Genomic DNA, 23,647 nt, shown 5'->3' with positions numbered 1-23,647 from the left:
AAACGATTCGGTTGGCCGTTTTATGCGTGGATTAATTGTCGGAGTAGAGGACCTTGTGCATTTCAGGTAAAATAATAACTCAATGTTTATATCCCAGGACAAATTAGCTAATTAGCAACAGCAAGCTAGCTAAAAAGGACAAATTAGCTAGCAAGTGCAAGCTAGTTAGCTAAATTGCCATAAATGTTTAATTATTTTCGGCCTGTCCCCAAATCGACGTAATTGGTTCAGAGTTTGTTTTGATATTTTAACCTGTGTGTTGTGATCGCGTTTGGTGTGGAGGGACAAAATACATTTATGCACGATGGCGCACGCGCGCAGCTGGTTTGGTTTCCGTCCCACAGTACAGACATTGCAATTTATTGCCCTGGCCACATCTGCAGTCCTCTTGCCTCCTTGCAGCATGCCTAAGGCACATTCACGCAGATGAGCAGTGACCCTGGGCATCTTTCTTGTGGTGTTTTTCAGAGTCAGTAGAAAGGCCTCTTTAGTGTCCTCGATTTTCATAACTGTGACCTTAATTGCCTACCGTCTGTAAGCTGTTAGTGTCTTAACGACCGTTCCACAGATGCATGTTCATTAATTGTTTATGGTTCATTGAACAAGCATGGGAAGCAGTGTTTAAACCCTTTACAATGGAGATCTGTGAAGTTATTTGGATTTTTATGAATTATCTTTGAAAGACATGGTCCTGAAAAAGGGACATTTCTTTTTTTGCTGAGTTTATATAGCCTCGTTATTGTGTTACAATTTTTTTTATTTGCTAATTCTCTTACTTTTTAACTCTGCATTGTTGGGAAAGGGCTCGTAAGTAAGCATTTCAGGGTAAAGTCTACAGCTGTTGTATTCGGAGCATGTGAACAATAACATTTGATTGGATTTGATTCTGGTGTTTGGCCGTCCTTAGCTATTATACAGTTTTCATACTATCGTGACACGAAACGCACTGTTCCGGCAACTACATAATACATACAAAAGTATGCAGACATCCCTGCAAATGAGTGGATTCGGCTATTTTAGTCACACCCGTTGCTCACCGGTATATAAAATCAAGCACACAGCCATGCAATCTCCATAAACAAACATGACAGTAGAATGGCCTTACTGAAGAGCTCAGTGACTTTCAACATGGCACAATCATAGGATGCCACCTTTCCAACAAGTCAGTTGGTCAAATTTCTGCCCTCCTAGATCTGCCTCGGCCAACTGTAAGTGCTGTTATTGTGAAGTGGAAACGTCTAGGAGCAACAAAGGCTCAGCCACGAAGTGGTAGGCCACACAAGCTCACAGAATGGGACCGTTCGGTCTTCGGTTGCAACACTCACTACTGAGTTCCGACCTGCCTCTGGAAGCAACGTCAGCACAAGAACTGTTCGTCGGGAGCTTCATGAAATGGGTTTCCATGGCCAAGCAGCCGCACACAAGCTTAAGATCATCATGTGCAATGCCAAGCGTTGACTGGAGTGGTGTAAAGCTCGCCGCCATTGAACTCTGGAGCATTAGAAACGCATTCGCTGGAATGATGAATCAAGCTTCACCATCTGGCAGTCCGACAGACGAATCTGGTTTTGGCGGATGCCAGGAGAACGCTACGTGCCCCAATGCATAGTGCCAACTGTAAAGTCTGGGGCTGTTATTCATGGTTTGTGCTAGGCACCTTTGGGATGAATTGGAATGCCGACTGCGAGCCAGACCTAATCACCCAACATCAGTGCCCGACCACACCAATTCTTGTGGCTGAATGGAAGCAAGTCCCCGCAGCAATGTTCCAACATCTAGTGGAAAGCCTTCCCAGAAGAGTGGAGGCTGTTATAGCAGCAAAGGGGGGACCAACTCCATATTTATGCTGATGATTATGGAATGAGATGTTCAACGAGCAGGTGTCCACAAAGTTTTGGTCATGTAGTGTATGTTATTTTACCCATTTTTCTCCCCAATTTCGTGGTATCCAATTGGTAGTTACAGTCTTGTCCCTTTGCTGCAACCCCCTGTACGGACTCGGGAGAGGCGAAGGTCAAAAGCTGTGCTTCCTCCGAAACACAACCCAGCCAGTGTGTCGGAGGAAACACTGTACACCTGGCGACTGTGTCAGCGTGCACTGCGCCCGGCCCACTACAGGAGTCACTAGTGCGCAATGGGACAAGAACATCCCCGCCGGCCAAACCCTCCTCTAACCCGGACGACGCTGGGCCAATTGTGCGCCGCCCCATGAGTCTCCCGGTCACGGCCGGCTGTGACAGAGCCTGAACTCGAACCAGGATCTCTAGTGGCACAGCTAGCACTTCGATTGCAGTGCCTTACACCACTACGTCACTCGGGAGGCGCTTGTAGTGTATGTTTGATGCAGAACTGGGCCAGTGCAGCACAGCTTGGCTCAGCCCGGCTGCACTCGGCGGTGTAAAAAGGGTATTATCCAGTTGTGAGCCATACCCTTTCCTGTCAATCTACTTCAATGGCCCTGAAACTGTGTTTCAACAGCCTTGGAGAGCAACAATAAACAGTCTGCTGTGGACAGATGACAACCGTCATGCGCCGGTCATATCACCACTACATTCACTGTGTGTGAAGGCAAGGCAGGTCATTTCCTTTTGAAATATAAGGCATCTCTATCCTCAGTTGCTATAAATCTGATTACGTCTTTCTGTTTAGACAAAGGGACTGCTGTTGTGATTGGCCTCAAAGAAATAGGGTCCCTCTGTTTAAGGGTAGATATAAACAACAATCAACCCTTGTATTTCTTGCCAATAGTCAGTGTGTCTTCTTGTGTAACGTGCGGAGGGTCACATCATAATAATAATAATAATAATAATAATAGTTAATTGGGTGGGTGAGGAAGGTAGGGAATAAAACTGTCTCTGAGGCAGTGTCTTCATGCTAAAGTTAATGTGCTGAAGATCTAATTAAAGACGAATGTATGATAGAAAAAGCAGTGGCATTAATCTCAAAGATGAATGCATCTCTTTCATGGCCTAATATTAGACCCAAATTCATTTAAATCAACAAATACTCTGTCTAAACTCTAGAATTAAGCTATTAATGTTTCATTTTAAATCATTGTATAAGGGTTAGATAAAGGACATTACCTGCGGAAGACACATTTCAACTGAATGCCTTCATCTGTACAACTGAATACGTATCCCCCTTTCCCTTTCATGCATTTACAAATGCAATACTGATGCAGTTAGATTATATACGACTTGTCGTTCATGTGAAATTTGAACGTCAGTTTCTGACTAAACTAAGCTAAACATTCAAGTGATGTTGGTCTTGATATGAACATCATAGATGTAACGCAAATATTACGTCTGTATTTTTCATAGAAATTACGCCCTCCTGTCTTCACCGTTATTGGTCCAACCGAATTATTTGGCCTAAATGATTGGACAAACGACAATCCCCGATACTGATGAAGCAGGTCCAAAACAAATAATTCCCCCTAATAACGTTTGCTTTATGATATTTCATTTATTTTAGTCTCAGAACAACTATTAAAAACAGTTTTATGAAACCCTTATTGAATCATTCCAAATGCAAGGCAACCTTACCTCATAAAAGCAAGGCTCGGTATGTGAACTTCATGGGCTGTCCTTAGTCAGCGTATACAATTCCTCCTTTTTAAAACGATGGCTTTACATGTCCTCTCCGTTTACTTTCGACTCAACACCCGAGGTTGCGTTTGTTAGGCTGTGGATGTGTGCAGTTGACAGCCCTGTGTATTTTACTCAGTAAATGCCAGTTAGGGAGGCGATGACATTGCACCAGACACAGTGAAAGGCCGAATTCATTGTGCAAATCCAGATACAATCGTCAACAGATGCAATCACGTGGCCTGATCCTGTCTAACGTCACGTGACCCTACACCAGCTGTGTGGGGGGTTTTGGCTGTCCGGGACGTCCCAATGATCCCGAATAGCAATAACCGTCTGTTCCCTTTTCTTTCGAAATACAGGGGTCATTTGGGGACATGAAACTCATGTCTCTGGGTATTCTGTAGGTAGGGTGCTATTGTATAGTCATTTAAACTTGTGACAATTGCATGGTCCAATAATTATATAAGCAAGAATACTTGAATTCTACCAGTATATATTAAGAAAATAAACCCTTTCTCATCAGTGCAACTCTTTGCACATAATTTCGTGTGCATACATACCATATGTTTAACTCCCTAGTGGCGCAGCGGTCTAAGGCACTGCATATCAGTGTTAGAGGCATCACTACAGACACCCAGGCTCGAATCCAGGCTGTATCACAACCAGCCCTGATTGGGATTCCCATAGGGCGTCGCACAATTGGCCCAGCGTCGCCTGGGTTTGGCCATCATTGTAAATAAGAATTAGTTTTTTACTTTGACTTGCCTACTTAAATAAAAAGGTTAAATTAAAACATTTTTTTAAAGTTAAGTGCATGTGTGAACGCTCCGGGTGTGGCCCCCTGGTGGTCGTACTGCTCCCTGGGCAGGGCAGTTAGAAAAGGTGGAGGGTGTGTCAGTCAAAGCTGATATTCAACACACACATCTGCAAGTCCAAATGCTTGTTTTAATAGCAATTGATACCAGGTGCACAGAAATATCTTCACACAAGTCACTTGATGGTACAATGTAGGAAAAAAAACAAGCCAAATGTCAACCTTTATGTAGAAAAAGGCAGTTTACGTGTCCTTTTTGGAATGAAGCCAAAACCAATCATCCAATTTCAAGTAAAAGGTATGTTGTCACAGTTCTTTCTTCTCCTCCTCCTCCACATTTACATATGTACATAACAGACAAGGGATATAACAGTCTGACCTAACAGTTTTAAAAACATATTTACAGTCACAATCATTTGTGAACACGGGTTGTGTCTGAAATAGCACCCTATTCAGTGCACTACTTTGACCAGAGACCAATGGGGCCGTGGGCAAATGAAGTGCACTACATATGGAATAGGGTGACATTTCAGACGGAGACCAAGGACTCCATGTCCTGATGTAGGCATACAGTACTTATCAACAACACATCAAGTAATCATTTGCCTTTTAGTGTCTTCACTTCCGTTTCTCCAAAAGGAGGAAATGCAACTCCACTTAATGGAATAACATTAGTAGTTGATTGTTCAAGCGTAGAAAACGTCACTGAGAAAAACAAACGCTTCTCATTCAATAGAAGTGCCAGACCTCATTCAAGACGAACCAATTGGGAGAAACGGTGGGCAAAACGAATAGACTTGCTTCAACAAAACTTGTTAGATGTTGTGAACTTCAAATATCATGTCGCACTGTGCACCTCTTAGTTACTAAACTGTGACCTCATTGGTCAATGTCCATGGCTCTAAATGTTCAGATGACATCACTGATGATTCAACCATAGAAATACAATCTATAATATCTCTAGGGCATCAATTTTAGTGGTTTCTAACAGATGTAATCATGTGCTCTCTCCCATGAAATTAGGTGTTATGGGGTCAAAGGTTAGGGGTAGTGGGGATAACTGAAATATTCTGCTTCTACAAAATGCTAAGCTGTTTTCAAATGAAACAATACCTTGCTCTTGTTAAAGCTTGTAGAATTGATTTGTTCCTGTAGCATAGGTTCTCTCCTGTGCTCCAGCTCTAAACAGTAACAGGGTACAGTAGATGCAGCACAAACCACATTGTATTGGTAATGTATCAGTACATACAAAACTGTAGCCAAGAATGCATTTCCGTAAGCTTGAATTACTATCATATCAGTCTTTACAGGTAAAAGCTATTTACCCACCGATAGTCACCTCAATTAAGTTTTAAAGTACCTTTGGTATGTGAACAGACAAGTGACAAAAATGGATCAGAGAAAATTCAGACTCAAAATAAGGCTTTAGACTTCACAATAGTAGATATCTAAAGTACAGATTGAGCCTGGAATCCAAACGGAACATGGCTTTGTTTCACTACTCAGTTTAGATCCCAGGCTAGTACAGAGTAACCAACTCCTGACCATTCTGTACAGGCAGTGCATATCAGAATCTCTTCACTGGTATAAACGGTGATTCATAAAACTCCCAACATCAGAAGAGTTGCAGAAACAAAACTGTTGCATTGATTAATAACTGTAATCAATTACAGTCAATACAGTCAACAATACAGGTTGTGGTTCTTTTCATGTGTGAAAGTCTTCATACAGACATATTTCAAAAATGGTCCATGAGATGTCTTTTTTTTTTTTAGGTGGTAGCTGCAATCCTTTCACATCTGAGATAGGTTGTTGTTGCAAAAGTCAATGTGTGAGAACAGCGCAGAACACAGTGGCTTTCCAGTGGCTTTTAGGCTGATGAAGGTAATGTCACAAATGACACCCTCTTCCCTATGCAGTGCACTACTTTTGAACAGGAATCTGGTCAAAGTAGTGCACTACATAGGGAATAGGGTGTCATTTGGGATACAGCAGAAGTCAGTGAAATATGAGAGGGAGCCATCTTATCTTTCTCAAGCAGAAGTTGTCTGTTTACTCGTGTGAAATGTAACGAATTAAAGAAAAAGTCTGGATTCTGGTATGACCATTTGGGTTTGTGTGTAAAGCTCCCAACAAGTATTTGTGATCTTATGGCGTTCCAGGAACCAGTGCAGATTTCAGGCCTTCATAGAATGAAGAGTATTGTCAACGACAAGACAGTCCTCCTGGGTCGTGTTCATTAGGGCAGGAACATTTAAACGTTTTTCAACAGGAGACAGAAATGATCATTTCTTATTGGACAAGTCCAGGTAGTCCTTTTACTTTTGGGTCTGTTTGTCTTCAGTTTGGTGCCTAATGAACACAACCATGGCAAAAGAGGGTGAAGTTGAGGCAGGGTGGTAGAAAAACATCTGAATCCATTCAACGGTGAGCCAAGTCAGTGCTTACAGGCTTAGGAAACCTACACTTGAGGCATATACCACCTCTTCATCCTCCCCTTCCCTCTCCCCTCCGCTGTGAGCTGCTGCGTTCTTCCTCTTTACCTGTTTGCGAGCTGCAGCCCGGGGTCTTTGCACCGGCACCAGGAGGCGGAACCCGGGCAGAGACACCGTGGTGCTGGAGGCGGAGCCTGGAGTGGGGGCCGGGGGCAGCGCCGTGAAGGTGCAGGGCATCAGGAGTGAAGAGGAATTGGAGGAAGGGCTGACACTCTGGACAGAGGAGTAGCCTGAGCTGTGGAAGTCAGTTGTGATGAATGAGGAAAGGGACTCTCGCGGTCGGCTCCTGGCGCTCCCCTCTCCTTCATACTCCTCTTCCTCTTTGTCCCCCTCTCCTTCATACTCCTCTTCCTCTTTGTCCCCCTCACAGAAACTGTCATCGTCGCTGGAGAGGGCTCGGCAGTGCAGTTTGGAGTCCTCGGGCTCTGTTGCTATCTCCAGTGTCATGGCCAGAACAGAGGCTGCACAGAAGAAGATACTGTTAGCATATCATAGTGAGTTTAGTGAAGTGTAGTGACCTCATGTAAACAAAAATCCAACCCATGTCAATTACTAGGACCTCACGATACACGATTCTATATGTATTGCGATTTGATGTTGCCAACATATTGCTCACTATGTCTGCTGCAGATAAGAGAACATGAGAAAACGAGTTTTGATCAGTCACGGAAATAAAAAAAAGTGCTGAAAATATATTGATCACTATTTTTTTTAAAGATGGAAAACAAGCTATAGGAAGAAAAATAAGAGTTTTGCCGCAAGTACAGCTGACTAGCGCTAGCTACAGGCAATTATTAATTTACAAATCCATACTTCGGAGCCAAATATCAATATAATAATCATCCTGAAATACGCAACTATCGATTTCCTCCCCATCACTATCAATTATGGATGCCTTAAAAGGAAAACGGCACAAACTCTTTGTATTTGTTTCATTAGTCCATTGCTGATGTAGTCAAAAACAATTGTGCAATAGATTTTTCAAGATATACAACTTTAAAATAGAGAAATACAGCCGCTGGTACGATGCTGCGTTTTGCATGCGTGTGCCTCTGAGCAGTCTGGTCTGTACCCCACATAAGGAGAATAATGTCTGACTAAGTCTTCCAGTACATAGTGATGTCACTACATCTAGTTCACCAGTTAGAATGGCCAGCATGACACTCGTCTTCCATTAACCCCCATCTCTAGATAGGGCTGGGGTGTATTCATTAGTGCAAGCTTTGCAATGGAAAAAAACAGGCGTTTCTTATTGGACACATTCAGGTAGGTCCCTCCCCGTTTGGTTCCTAGTGAATACACCCCTGGTATAGAGCTGATCATAAATGATCAGAAGTCATATAGTTGATTCCCTCCACTCACTCTCTCCCTCCTTGGCCTCCTTCTCTCCTTCGCTCTCCTGGTCCCCCTCGTATCCGGAGCAGGTGTCCAGGCTCCAGTCCAGCATGTCCCCCACCAGGGTCTCTTCCTGAGTGGACAGCTCAGCCGTGGGTGTGGCCACAAAGCTGCCTCGGTGCACAGGCAAGGACTCCTCCCGTCTCCTGAGGGAGAAAACAGCATATTTATCCAAGTAAGCTTGGAGTCACGCGATATGGTGTGTGGTCCTCCCACTAGGACTGGGGAAACCATGCAGTTTATTAGGCTACAGATGGAAGTTATGAAGAACGTCCCAGGGTGGTGAAAGTGCACAGTGATGAGCTTGATGCTCCTGTTGACATGATGCTCGATGCTTGACAAATAGAAATATTCCCAGTCTTCTCCATAATAATCTCATGTAGACTAGCCTGTCCTGCGGGTAGGAATAGTTTCTATTTAACACAGATTTTTTGACAAAACTAAAAATCGTTAAAGTTGAAAATGCCATGGAAACGCATTGAACTTTAGATTTTTATTCGGTACGTGAAAAGTTCAGACAAAATGTACGTTATGTGCACTACACCACACAGGCTGTTCGGTGGAAACACCACTGGTGGAAAAACTTGTCGATTTTTCTTCTATATGCATGAAAATATGTAACCTTTTTGATGAAACCTAGCTACTGAGTCTTCTTAGTTTACTCAATGTTTTTTAAATTGTTAAAGACATTAAGGACGACACAAAAGTGTAATATTTATTTCCATTGTGGTCATCTAGTGGGCAGATGGCAATTACTCAGTACAGCATAAACAAACAACTTTGGTTTGAAAGCACTTTTTTGGATGAGACCAGCGCTGGACAACCACCATAAAAGGCTACGTGAGAGTGGTCACACTTGCCCAATCCCAAATTAACCCCTAGCTTTTACAATCTGCCTAGACACTTTGCAAGGATTGGACAGAGGAAAATCCTCCCTGGCCTATAAGAGAACAAGGTGGAGCTAATCGTTATATTGCTTTCACATTTGCATGGCTTAACAGTAGTAACCCACCTCTTGCTGTTGCTGGAGGGGGAGGAGAGGAAGGTGTGGATGTCAGCTGGCTGGCCCGTGAGGCTGGGCAGCACCATGTAGGGTTCCACCTCTGGGACCTCCAGGACCTCACACAGCTCCTTGAAGTCAATCACCTGGGAGAGGGAGAGAACACAGGTACACAAACACACTGGTTAGGGTAGTGTTAAGTAGGCACGAAATGGAAGACAAAGCTCTTCAACGGAGACGTACGATCTGAACTTGTCCAATAAGAACATCTTGTTTTTCTTTGCTTAGTGATGGGGGGGACAATATTATATTGATATTCTGACTCCAAATATCGATTTGTAAAAAATAAAGACAAAGAACACTAGGTAACATTAGCTAGCACTAGTCGGCTGAACCTGCACCAAAAATCTCACTATTTTTCATCCTATAGCTTTTTTTGTGGCCAATCAAAACTCGTTCTCATGCGCTCTGTAGCAGACATACAGTGACCAATATGTTTGGAACATCAAATCACAATACATATCAGCACCTAAGTATTGTTATAATATCATATTGTAAGGTCCCTGGCAATTCCCATCCCTAGTTTTGCTATGGTGTGTCTTTATGTGCACACCACCAGTATAGCCAAAAGGAGAATATCCAGGCCAGCAGCCCAGCACTGTGCACTTTACCTTGACATACTAGTTTGAAAAGGGCAACGGTCCATGTCAGGAGAGGACAAGCTCACCTTTTCTTTGCTGATGTGTTGGTAGGCCTCATCCTCAAACCTCTGCTTGACACCTGTCAGAGACATGTGCCTGTAGTCTTTGGGTACATCCTTACTGAAGCTGTCAGAGAGAGAGGAGCGAGAGAAGAAAGAGAGACATGAAAGGGAAGAGAGGAGCATGATTAATCATCCAGTCTGTGTTCTCCAACTGTGTTATACACAATGGGAAATCATATCAGTATATGATATTACTTTGTTTGAAAATTGGACATTGTCAATAAAGTGCAGTGCCTCTCACTAGTCTGACTCACACAAGTCTGGTGCAGGATGAGTCATCATCCCCCTCCACACACAGTCCTTAGCAAACACACCCCTCCCCTCCCCGTCACACACACACCCACCCTCGCTCCCCGTCACACACACACACACACACACACCCACCCTCCCTCCCCGTCACACACACCCCCTCCCCGTCACACACACCCCCTCCCCGTCACACACCCTCCCTCCCCGTCACACACACACACACCCTCCCTCCCCGTCACACACACACACACCCTCCCTCCCCGTCACACACATACCCCCCCCCCACCCTCCCTCCCCGTCACACACACACACCCCCCCACCCTCCCTCCCCGTCACACACACACACCCTAGGTCCAACTCCCTCCCACTCACCTTTCCATCCCACCCCTACAGCCCTCTGTATCCGGGTCACTGTGGCCCTTCGCTAATGATGATCTACGTTGTGGTTAACACGAGCAGATCCTCTGCATCCCAAATGGCACCCCATTTCCTACACATTGCACTACCTTGGAAAACATGTCTCCTATTGCACCATTTAGGACATAGCCACAAACAAACAACCTGATCTTGTAATCAATACCATTGTCCAATTTGTCTGTCTGCAGCACTGGCTAGCAACAGTCTAAGACATCACACTACTTTGTTCATTTGTCTTTATAAGCATGTGACTTCATGTGATTTTCTACAGTGGCTGGAAATACAACGACAGCAACGGACAGCCCTCCTGCCGGGGACATGAAGGAGAGGGAGGGGTGAGGGAGGGAGGTTGTGAGTGGGCGGGGTCTTAACCACCCATGTGGTAAAAACCACCTACCACACCGAGAGCAAACCCAGCCTGATCAAAAGGGCTGAGAGGACCAAAACACAACCTTTCACCTCTTCAACTAAAATCACTATAGAGATTGGCATTCCTCACCTGCTGGAAATCAAACTCATATTGAAAAGAAGCAAGACATTCATCAGAACTGCTACCTTTCTGACCTGCAGGGGGTTCTACAGGAATGGTGCCCAGAGAACACTTCAGGATTGTAATACTAGAGCAGTCCTTTAAATAGCACTTCACATTGACTAGTGTGTGTGGATGATGAACCGAGGAATGAAAAAAAACACCTCAGTAAGTTATATAAAGATGCCTTCTCACAAACACATTCTAAAGAACACACCTGCATGTACGCTAATGTTGCCTTATTCCCCCTAACGAAGACTCCAAGTATAAAAAAAAAGATATATAAATCAAGCTAATGATTCACTCTAATTGGCTAATTACTCAATAGGAGCTAAATGCCTGTTGCCTTCCAATGTGCCTGTTACTCCCATCCAACAGGCCCGGCTAATCAAACCCAGAGCAGAAGGTGATGAGCTGTCAAAGGGAACCTCCAGGTGAGGCTGTGGAGGGTTAGTGGTTAGCTGACAGCGATAATTAGCAACTAGTGAATTAGCACAACTAACCGCCGTCTGTCATTCCCCCATTGCTGCTTCCCAGAAGAAGAAAACATTCCACTAGATAACACAGCCCCAAAGTCAAAATGATCTATAACGTACAAAATAATTTAAGGTTAGGATTGGGCACAAGGTTAGAAGTGTGGTTTAAGGTTAGGTTTATATTCTTAAAATCTGATAAAAATGTTTTTTTAAAATAGGCAGGGTTTATGACTTTGTGGCTGTGTTCACTAGTAATGACACAAAAAAAGGAGGGAAAAAATGCTAATTGCTAGAATACTAATTGATAGCAGGATGGGCCTGCTGAGGGACAATGGGGAACTCCAGGAAGAGGGGCTATTGATACTCAACACAACTAGCCTGCATGCTAACAAGGTTGTTTACTACCACAACCAGCAGGCAAGCTTAAATAGAAACAGCTTGGTTTCTACCAACAATGAATGGCCACAAAAGCTCTCAGACCAAGGCTGGACGATGTGTATGTAAACTTCATAAAAACAAGCCATACTGGCAATTGCAGTATGGAAGATTTTCTTTTCTCAAGTATGTAATTACTAACATCTTCAAACTATCAGCTTGACCCAGATTTGACACCTGAGGTCAAATCTCTCTGGCCAATCAACTTCTGCTGTGTATTTGTAGCAGTGGAGTGTGAGGGTTGTGTTTTCTGCTTTCACAGCTATACACCCACCCTCCTATCACCTTGGTAACCCTCATGAGAACAAAGTCAAGCCAGCGAGCATCCCTTGTTTGTCAGGCATTGGATTACAAAGGAGAGAAATAGAGGGAACAAATATTGGAGAAAGAACAGTACAAGAGAGGACAGAGACTTTCTAACCCAGACTTTCTAACCCAGACTAACATTAGCCCGTGTATCTAGTATGCATATAGCAATTCCATATAGAACTGTTTAATAACCTGTAATAGTGATTTCTAGGATCTCCGTGGCATGTATTATAACTTACCACTTGACATAGAGTAGTACAGCGCAGGGGACCAGGTCCTGCTTGGAGAAGCCTGTATACTCAGCCAGCTGGATGGGCCAGATGGGAGCTGCAATGCAGAGAGAGGAGAGGAAGAGCAGGGGTCAAGGCGACACACTAGAGCGTCAAGACTGATATGACATCCAACAAATAATAAAATAACGCCACAGAATTTTTTATGAGAAGCTGATGAACTACAACTAGACTAGGTATTCAAAGGGTGGGTAACAGGGAACTACAGTGTTGTCGGCCCAAAAATTGGGGTTGCAAGAAAATATTTTGAAAACAAATGGGGTCCCCAGAAATTTTGCTGGGAAGAAAAATGGGGTCCCCGCTGAAAAGGTTTGAATACCACTGCTCTAGGGGTGTTTGAAAACCTAGGTCAACAGTGTGCATGTGTGTCATGTATGGTTACTGAGCAACTCCCTTGGGACTGGGGATACAGAGCTTAGATAACTACATTTTGAAGACCCCACTCAGAAAGATTTTTTTGTTACACTTCAGCTCAAAGCTGATCAAGTGAATACAGAAGTACATCATCGGGGTAGATTACATATCAGTTTGTAGACAGACAGTTTAGAAGACAAATGGTATCCTATCCCCTATATAGTGCACTACAGCTCGATGTGCCATTTGGGACGCAACCGTAGACCGCCTGTTCGCCCACCTTACCGTAGTGGTGCAGTGCCCGTGTGAGCAGCAGGGTGGCGTTGGCCAGGTGGGCTGAGGAGTATGTAGTGAGGGCTGAGTAGAGCAGGGTGAGCTCACACAAGTAGCTGAACAGGTGGACAGTGAGCCGCTCTAGAGGCAACAGAGACAGCAGCACCTGGCCGTAGTCCAGCAGAGTGGGAGTCTGCTGAGACAACACCAAATGAGTTGAACTCATAGAAATAAAAATGACTAGACAGGACTACAAGACAGTTGAGAATTTTGAACATCCCCCCCCCCCCCCAGACAAAAGATTTTCACTTCAACAGATGCCTTTAGCCCAAGCTGATGAAACGAATACAGATGCCATCATTGGGGCAGATTAAACATGTTGACATAAGATGGGTATAGACTGCGTGTGTTCACTCCGCTCACCCTGATCTTGCCCTCCAGCACAGAGATGACCTCCCCCATCATGCGGACCAGGTCCTCATACTTGTAGGTGTTGTCTGTGAGCCACACCGCCTCCCGGATGGTCAGGATATCCTTACTGATGTACCTAGAGAAGGAGACGTGGGGCATATTCATTAGGCAGAAAACAGACTGAAACAGGGAGGGACTACCTGAACTAGTCCAATAAATATAACGCTCGTTTCCGTACAGTCTCATAATTCAGAATATTGAAAACCCCTCAGAAAGATGTTTCATTGCACTTGAGCACCTGCCTTTAGCTAAAGCTGATCAAGTGAATACAGAAGTACTGTACATAGATTACATACAGGATAAAATACTGACTAGTTTGTATCATGCTTAGGGTTGCAAAATTCCAGCTACTTTCCCAAAATCAGGAAGGAATAAGCAGGAAATCCAAAATTCCCCAACCAGAAAACCTGGGCATTTCGGGAAAATTACAGGAACGTTCCAACCCTAATCATGCTACATCCACCTCCAACGTTTTTCTGTTTCGTACCGCGTGCAGACGACCATGCAAGCGATGCCCAGCAGCTGCAGGCGGGCCTTGGGCACAGAGCGCAGGGCCAGGTAGCGGTCCACGCAGCCCACCGTCACGTGGAGCGTCAGGCTAGAGAAGTCCTTCATGGTGGTTACCTCCACCAACCAGTCCACCAGGATGTATCTAGAGGGAGAGGAATACTGTTATGTACCTAGAGAAGGGGACACACACGAGAGAGAAACACTAATGTACCTAGTGAGGGGAGAGGAGAGGCACAGGAGAGAGAGAATAATACTGTTAGGTACCTAGAAAAATCTGGTTATGATAGTAAATAGCATATTTTTTTAAACTATATTTTACTAGGCAAGTCATTAAGAGTGCTTAGAATTTTGAAAGCCCCCTCAGACAAAGAATCTTGCCCTTAACCAAAATGTATAAAACAACTCAATTGGTACGAAGTCAAGTGATCTTCAGCGTGGGCACAGTCAGTTCCAGACCAAACCGGTATGTTACCTCATGGTGTCGTTGATGCCCTGTCGGAGCACCTCCTCCGCCCTGCGTCGGGGCACGGGGGGACAGGAGCGAAACAGCTGGGCCACAAGGTCGGCACAGGCCCTCTGCTCCAGACCCAGCGGGTTGTCACTGCTGCACACCTTGGCCAGGGACAGCTGGACGCGTGCACACACAGAGAGAGAAAGGGTCAAAGGGCACAGGTCAAAAGTCATGCCAGGCTTGCCAAGCAAACTCGACAGGAGGAGGAATGTAAAAAAAAAAAAAAACACCACCTGTGCTCAGTAACATCCTCAATGATTAATCCACTTTAATTGGTTGGGAGAAAAAACTAAATCATAGATTTTGTTTGTGTGTGGATTTGGGCTGCCTGTTGTTATAGTCAATGGCTACATTATCATGTCTATGCCATTGGAGAGCTATACAGACACACAACCGTTCAAAAGTTTGGGGGTCACTTAGAAATGTCTGTTATCCATGAGAAATGAATAGGAAATGTAGTCAAGAGGTTAGAAATAATGATTTGTAATTGAAATAGTGTCCTTCAAACTTCGCTTTTGTCAAAGAATCCTCCATTTGCAGCAATTACAGCCTTGCAGACCTTTGGCATTCTAGTTGACAATCTGTTGAGGTAATCTGAAGAGGTTTCACCCCATGCTTCCTGAAGCACCTCCCACAAATTGGATTGGCTTTTCCAATCTTCCTCTGTCCAGTGTCTTTGTTCTTTTGCCCATCTTAATCATTTATTTTTAATTGGCCAGTTTTTTCTTTGCAACTCTGCCTGAAGGCCAGCATCCCGGAGTCGCCTCTTCACGGTTGACGTTGAGACTGGTGTTTGCAAAAAAGGTTTTCTAATGATCAATTACCCTTATAAAGTGATAAACTAGGATTAGCTAACACAACGTGGCATTGGAACACAGGAGTGATGGTCGCTGATAACGGGCCTCTGTACACCTATGTAGACATTCCATATAATAGATAAATATATATTTTTTAAAGCCATTTCCAGCACAGTAGTCATTTACAACATTAACAATGTCTACACTGTATTTCTGATCAATTTGATGTGATTTTAATAGACAAAGCTTTTTTGCTTTTCTTTCAAAACAAGGAATATCTAAATAACCCGAACTTTTGAATGTTAGTGTATGTATGTATATCTATCTCACACTCAGCAAAAAAGAAAAGTCCCCTTTTCAGGACATTGTCTTTTAAAGATAATTCGTAAAAATCCAATGCACAGGATTGGTACATCACACCTGCGGGACAGGTACAAGATGGCAACAACTGCCCGAGTTACACCAGGAACGCACAATCCCTCCATCAGTGCTCAGACTGTCCGCAATAGGCTGAGAGAAGCTGGACTGAGGGCTTGTAGGCCTGTTGTAAGGCAGGTCCTCACCAGACATCACCGTCACCCATGGGCACAAACCCACCGTCACTGGACCAGACAGGACTGGCAAAAAGTGCTCTTCACTGACGAGTCGTGGTTTTGTCTCACCAGGGGTGATGGTCGGATTCGCGTTTATCGTCGAAGGAATGAGCGTTACACCGAGGCCTGTACTCTGGAGCCAGATCGATTTGGAGGTGGAGGGTCCGTCATGGTCTGGGGCGGTGTGTCACAGCATCATTGGACTGAGCTTGTTGTCAATGCAGGCAATCTCAACGCTGTGCATTACAGGGAAGACATCCTCCTCTCTCATGTGGTACCCTGCCTGAGGCTCATCCTAACATGACCCTCCAGCATGACAATGATACCAGCCATACTGCTCGTTCTGTGCGTGATTTCCTGCAAGACAGGAATGTCAGTGTTCTGCCATGCCAGCAAAGAGCCCGGATCTCAATCCCATTGAGCACGTCTGGGACCTGTTGGATCGGAGGGTGAGGGCTAGGGCCATTCCCCCCAGAAATGTCTGGGAACTTGCAGGTGCCTTGGTGGAAGAGTGGGGTAACATCTCACAGCAAGAACGGGCAAATCTGGCGCAGTCCGTGAGTAGGAGATGCACTGCAGTACTTAACGCAGCTGGTGGCCACACCAGATACTGACTGTTACTTTTGACCCCCCCCTTTGTTCAGGGACACATTATTCCATTTCTGTTAGTCACATGTCTGTGGAACTTGTTCAGCTTATGTCTCAGTTGTTGAATCTTATGTTCATACAAATATTTACACATGTTAAGTTTGCTGAAAATAAATGCTGTTGACAGTGAGAGGACGTTTCTTTTGTTGCTGAGTATACACACACACACCCGTTCAAAAGTTTGGGGTCACTAAGACATTTCACTGTTTTTGAAAGAAAAGCACATTTTTGTCCATTAAAATATAAATTACAGTGTAGACATTGTTAATGACTATTGTAGCTGGAAACAGCTGATTACTATATACACATTTAAACTTATATATAAAAAAAAAAAAACATACCAATCAGATCTTTTTATTAAAGATCACCATTGGTCAGAATTGGCTTGCCTCTAAACAAAGCCAAATAGACACACACCTGTGCTTCCCAGCATCCTTTGGCTGCGTAGTCCCTGAGCGTGCGTATGAACTGGAGGTACCTGCCTGGGTCCGCCATCTGAGAAGACAGCACAGAACCACAGTAAGTTATGAGGTAGTTTATTGACTAACATCAACACAACAGGGGTTTCATATCACATTTGAAACCCTTTAACTACACAACATACATTGTAACATAAAAGCCTTTTGAGATGTGGAGAACCAGAGAGAAGGGAACTCACTGCGGTTTTACGGTTATGTTCCCAAAGCAGGTAAGCGCTCTGTAGACAGCCCGACTGAGACGACTCTTCAAGTAGTGTCAGGGCCTCGGCGCGCTTGTCATCCTCCTGAAACAAACAAATATTAAACAATGTTTCAATCGTCAATGTTTCAAACAGCATATTAAATACTCTATCCAGCACAACAAGGCCTACTGAATATGTAACAGGGTTCTGAGTATGCAGTATGTTAGTCAAGACCAGCCCATCAAGGTGTGTGTGTGTGTATATATAGCTGACAACAAAAATCACACAAAAACAATCAATGGAAATCCAATTTATCAACCCATGGAGGTCTGGATTTGGAGTCACTCAAAATTAAAGTGGAAAACCACACTACAGGCTGATCCAACTTTGATGTAATGTCCTTAAAACAAGTCAAAATGAGGCTCAGTAGTGTGTGTGGCCTCCACGTGCCTGTATGACCTCCCTACAACGCCTGGGCATGCTCCTGATGAGGTGGCGGATGGTCTCCTGAGGGATCTCCTCCCAGACCTGGACTAAAGCATCCGCCAACTCCTGGACAGTCTGTGGTGTAACGTGCGTTGGTGGATGGAGCGAGACATGATGTCCCAGATGTGCTCAATTGGATTCAGGTCTGGGGAACGGGCGGGCCAGTCCATAGCATCAATGCCTTCCTCTTGCAGGAACTGCTGACACACTCCAGCCACATGAGGTCTAGCATTGTCTTGCATTAGGAGGAACCCAGGGCCAACCGCACCAGCATATGGTCTCACAAGGGGTCTGAGGATCTCATCTCAGTACCTAATGGCAGTCAGGCTACCTCTGGCGAGCACATGGAGGGCTGTGCGGCCCCCCAAAGAAATGCCACCCCACACCATGACTGACCCACCGCCAAACCGGTCATGCTGGAGGATGTTGCAGGCAGCAGAACATTCTCCACGGCGTCTCCAGACTCTGTCACATGTGCTCAGTGTGAACCTGCTTCATCTGTGAAGAGCACAGGGCGCCAGTGGCGAATTTGCCAATCTTGGTGTTCTCTGGCAAATGCCAAACGTCCTGCACGGTGTTGGGCTGTAAGCACAACCCCCACCTGTGGACGTCAGGCCCTCATAGCACCCTCATGGAGTCTGTTTCTGACCGTTTGAGCAGACACATGCACATTTGTGGCCTGCTGGAGGTCATTTTGCAGGGCTCTGGCAGTGCTTCTCCTGCTCCTCCTTGCACAAAGGCGGAGGTAGCGGTCCTGCTGCTGGGTTGTTGCCCTCCTACGGCCTCCTCCACGTCTCCTGATGTATGGCCTGTCTCCTGGTAGCGCCTCCATGCTCTGGACACTACGCTGACAGACACAGCAAACCTTCTTGCCACAGCTCGCATTGATGTGCCATCCTGGATGAGCTGCACTACCTGAGCCACTTGTGTGGGTTGTAGACTCCATCTCATGCTACCACTAGAGTGAACACACCGCCAGCATTCAAAAGTGACCAAAACATCAGCCAGGAAGCATAGGAACTGAGAAGTGGTCTGTGGTCCCCACCTGCAGAACCACTCCTTTATTGGGGGTGTCTTGCTAATTGCCTATAATTTCCACCTGTTGTCTATTCCATTTTCACAACAGTATGTGAAATTTATTGTCAATCAGTGTTGCTTCCTAAGTGGACAGTTTGATTTCACAGAAGTGTGATTGACTTGGAGTTACATTGTGTTGTTTAAGTGTTCCCTTTATTTTTTTCAGCATATATATATATATATATATATATATATATCTCAAAATACACAGCTGAAGTCCGACATTGACATACACCTTAGCCAAACACATTTAAACTTTCTGACATTTAATCCTAGTAAAAACTCCCCGTCTTATGTCAGTTAGGATCACCACTTTATTTTAAGAATGTGAAATGTCAGACTGGAACTGTGTTGTGGTTTGGTTACCATAGAAATGGAAGACGGCTGTCACTACAAAAATCCCCACACTAACGCCTCTGCCTTTCTGGAAGACTTGCAGTGGTGTGTGTGTACACTTACATCAAAAAGCTGGAGGACTCTGGCCAGACAGTGCAGCAACGGTCCCCTCCTCTCCTACAAAAATAAGAAATAGCAAAATGTGAAAATGTAGCCTAATGAAAGCATTGTTTGAGCGCAACCTTAGTCTGCAAAACATTTAACTATTTTTAGAGAAACATTGGATTTTTCATTAAAGTCCATTCATTCCATTGAGCAAAGACAGGCTCATCTATTTATAATAATCGCTGGACCAAAGAGGCGATACATGCAGGGCACCACAAGAGAGGACAGGAAAAAACAGGCTATAAGGGATGGAACTTTCTGGTGGGGTCTGTTGGTCAGAAATAAATGGGGGGGCGAGACACACCGTTGCACAAAGCAGCATAAGTCTCTCCCCATTTGTCTTCATTACCAAGGTCCTGTAGGCCTTCGGCAGACTTTTTTGGTAACAACATGTTTCCGAATCCACCTCTCCTTTCTTCCAATGCACACTGATGCCTACATTTTTGCACACACTTACCCAGAGCGACTTACAGAAGCAATTAGGGTTAAGTGCCTTCCTCAAGGGCACATTCACCTTGTCGGCTCGGGGATTCGAACCAGCGACCTTTCGGTTACTGGCACAACACTCTTAAACACCTAGGCTACCTGCCGCCTTTACACATCTTAATCAGTTTTTAGAATGGATGGAAAGACGATGGACAGCTCTGAGTGAATAAACCAGGAAGGCACAACCATAGAAACAGATTCAACATTACTCATTACATTTCTATGGGTAAAACAGACCCCTAATTTGTATCCAGGGTATTATACTAACCTTGTGTTTTTCCAATAGGAACCAAGGGAGAGGACAATGATGGTTGCTGAGGTTGGCTGTGTCTATGGCTGCCCATCTCCCCAGCCAAGCTCAACCAGGCCTAGCCTGGTAAACACTTACCACATTGGTTTCACACTCAGCCTTGAGCCTGTCAAACACCACAGCCTTGCAGCAGCTCCCAGTGGGGGACCAGGGCGGGCGGATGAACACCCAGATGAAGGGGTCGGCAGTAGGGGAACGCAGGCTCTCCGCCAGGCTGAAGAACTGGGACGCCTTCCGGCCGCACACGTCGGCACGCCCTTCGTCACTCAGCAACGCTGGGACAGAGAAGAGGGTGATTATTATACAGGAATTCATTCAGTGATTTGGTCAATGTCAATCACTGATCAACCTCATAACCAATTCAATGAGAAACAATGGATGACACGTGCAGTGAGACTTACGTCCTTCATTGTACAAATATGCAATCCCTAGTTTCACAGCTGCCTCGAAGTTCCCCTTCTCTGCAGCCCTAAAAGAGGAGACAGAAACATATTAGGGTATGTATGCGCACTTTCAGTCTCCCTCATGTGAAACTGACATTGGAAGATGTACAGAGTCGAGGGCAGGGTTTGGGAGGAGTCCATCCTACCTCTCAAAGAGCCAGACTGTGTTGGGGGATGGCCAGGTATCCCTGAAACTGACCCGGGCCCAAACACTAGAGTGGTTATCAATGATGTCACGGAGCTGAGAGTGTACCTGGGAGATAACCAAATGCCTCAGTTAGCCTCCAACATGGCAATCCTTCATGCATGTTCGAAATATTCTTCTTCCTTTCAATAACTGAGTAAACATAACATTCCTTATACATGCTAAAGGTGGTGTATATAGGAGGAGACTGATACACATTGTGACTCACCAATTCAGGTGGTGACAAGATGTTCAGAAGAGACTCCTTCAAATGATGTTTACTCCAGAGGCTGTTCAATTGTTAGAGTGTGTGTGCTATTCTTGTGGGGACCAAAAGTCCCCACAACAATAGTAAACAAACCAAAATTTGGTTCAGGTAAATGTTAGGGAAAATTGGATTTTGAATGGGACTGAATTGTATATCCCCACAACATCAGTTAAACAAGACCGTGTGTGTGCGTTTCTGAGACTCACCGCTCTGACAGCCAGCAGGTCCTCAGCAGAGAGGCATTGGAGCACACACAGAAGCACCTCTTCAGGTAGAGACAGCAGTGTTAGGGCTGGAACACGCTTACGGACCCGCTTCCGTGCTGGAACCGTGAAGCATTTGGAACAACGACAGTGTAGCACTAAAGCAGAAAGGAGAGAGAGGGAGAAGTATACGTTTTTTTTGTTTTAATCACTCTTGCCATTTTAGATACAGATAACCATCAAACTCAAAAAACCTCCCTCTCTCCAACTCAACACTCTCCAAATAAACGAACTCTTACTCACACAGTGCCCCCATACATTTAGTCTCCATCCTAACTGTGGGACACCGTTTACTACTGAGAATGTTTCAGACACTGTTTATTCAATAGTATTTGTTTACAGTTCTCATCTATATGCTGCACTAGAGACAGTAATTCCCACCTGAATGTCAGCTTACGTTTGCTACAGCTTGCTGGCTCGAACTAAATCAAATTAGGCAAAAGTAACCCAGTTAGATATAATGAATAATTGTATGATATATCGGTAGTTATAACCAATGGAATCTATTTTGACTAATTAGCTGGCCAAGTCAAACTGAATTCAAACATTGAGTTCAGTTTAACTCAGCGCCCAAATTTCCCTCCTCAAACCTAGGTAAACTTTTAACAAGCTACTGTAAAGCTTAGATTGAAATCCCAAAAAGTGAATTATATACTTGCGGCGCTTTCAAAACCACACAAATGTGATGACTTTACAACGTATCTAACTATGATACAAATGTTACGAATGCTTTAGTTTCAAATAAGGCACATTTATAACGTTAGCCACTGAACTAACGACTGGCTCCAGTACTGGCACCAAGCTGTGTACCAGTAGCTAGCTAGCTAGCTAAACTGGCCATCATTACAACAGCAAACCATATCAGATAGCTAGCTAACAGGCTAGTTAGCAGCTAACGTTATCAACTCAGCTAACGTTATCTATTGTAGCTATAAAATGTTCATGCTATTCATTCTCACACAGTTCAAGTTCTCTAACCTAAATTGTATAAGCTGAAACAGGTTTCTGACTAAAACGTTTAAATGTTAGATGGCATATTCACACCGTAGCTAATTGAGTCAGAGATACTTACCGCCCGCTTTCATTTCGTGGAGAGTTCACCTTAATTATGGCAACCTCCCTAGCGTTAAAGTTGTACAACCACAAAGCTGACAGTGAACAAAATACGAGTAAATATAACTTGTGTTATAAACTATCGTAATTCCAATGAATTTTCAATTTGTCTAATTGAAAAACACAGCTTGAGAGCGCTGTCTAGCTGGCTGGGATGTTGTGAAATTGATAGCTTGAATTCAAATCCATGCATGCATTCCTCTCAACTTTTGAGATCCTCCCAAAATTGGCTAAGCACCGCCCGCGCGCAGAGTTTAAACATCAACTTCGATTTCATTGGCAGAAAACGAGTACGCCCAGCTATTATCTAACGAGATTCCGATTCGTCTAGGAGAAGAGCGACAACTTCGATTGGTTTGTCGTTACAAATAATGAAATTAAGACCACTGATTGGATAATATGAAACCATTTTCGAAGTACGCGCTTCCAAATAGATGCATTTGATTGGTTAAAAGGGTTACCAAACACGGTGACGTAGACCAGCACCCTGCATCTTGGATTGAACCTTGGGATATGTAGTAGTCATAATTTCCGTTTTAAACGAACCATATTTAAAGAGACATTAACAAGAAAATGCAGTATCACTCAAGATAATTAATTCAATAAAAACATATTTCTTAAATGTGTTAATGGTATAATTGTTATTAATTACAATTTTACATAGCTATGGGAGCGGTTGCAATTTACATAATTGTTAACTGGAGGAAAACGGGGGAGGGTCATGCTTTTTCAATTCCAATAAGGGAGAGGGTTTAGTATTTGTTTTAAAAAAAAAGTAATATTTGTTTGCACGGACTAGGCCTACTGATGTCCTGTTCAGTTTGAGAGGGAGAGCCTGAAGATGAAAAGGAGGACCAGAGGTAAGCTCGCTACTGCTGTAATTGTTTTGAATAAAAACAATATGTTTTATTGCCCATGATGAAGCTATTTATCAGA

The 23,647-nt window shown here is 44.2% G+C and overlaps 2 protein-coding genes across 3 annotated transcripts in view; both read right to left on the bottom strand.

Moving 5' to 3' along the window:
- The window catches only part of LOC106593499 (phospholipid-transporting ATPase ABCA3), a 112,316-nt gene extending 108,473 nt beyond the window's left edge, over positions 1 to 3,843 (bottom strand). Inside the window, exon 1 of one of the 2 annotated variants that reach the window (XM_045715660.1) lies at positions 3,546 to 3,843. The gene's annotated coding sequence lies outside the window, so the exon portion shown is untranslated. Of the gene's footprint in view, positions 1 to 3,083; positions 3,105 to 3,545 lie in introns of those variants that run through there. The other variant, XM_045715661.1, reaches the window with a different exon arrangement.
- A 672-nt stretch (positions 3,844 to 4,515) lies between these two features.
- LOC106601868 (cyclin-F) lies at positions 4,516 to 22,941 on the bottom strand. The gene is made up of 17 exons (XM_014194296.2): positions 22,671 to 22,941; positions 21,542 to 21,696; positions 21,030 to 21,136; positions 20,842 to 20,909; positions 20,519 to 20,715; positions 19,603 to 19,656; positions 17,578 to 17,682; positions 17,337 to 17,414; positions 14,843 to 14,997; positions 14,348 to 14,512; positions 13,813 to 13,936; positions 13,402 to 13,582; positions 12,712 to 12,799; positions 10,022 to 10,121; positions 9,307 to 9,440; positions 8,262 to 8,440; positions 4,516 to 7,360 (listed from the first exon to the last, which is right to left on the bottom strand). The coding sequence occupies exons 1-17, from the start codon at positions 22,681 to 22,683 to the stop codon at positions 6,849 to 6,851; spliced, it is 2,415 nt and encodes an 804-aa protein (XP_014049771.1). The 5' UTR covers positions 22,684 to 22,941; the 3' UTR covers positions 4,516 to 6,848.
- Between the last annotated feature and the right edge of the window lie 706 nt (positions 22,942 to 23,647).

Source organism: Salmo salar, chromosome ssa03, assembly GCF_905237065.1.
Source record: "Salmo salar chromosome ssa03, Ssal_v3.1, whole genome shotgun sequence".
NCBI classification, from domain to species: domain Eukaryota; kingdom Metazoa; phylum Chordata; class Actinopteri; order Salmoniformes; family Salmonidae; genus Salmo; species Salmo salar.
The sequence above is the reverse complement of the archived record's forward strand: the minus strand, read 5'-3'. Positions and strand labels throughout refer to the sequence as shown.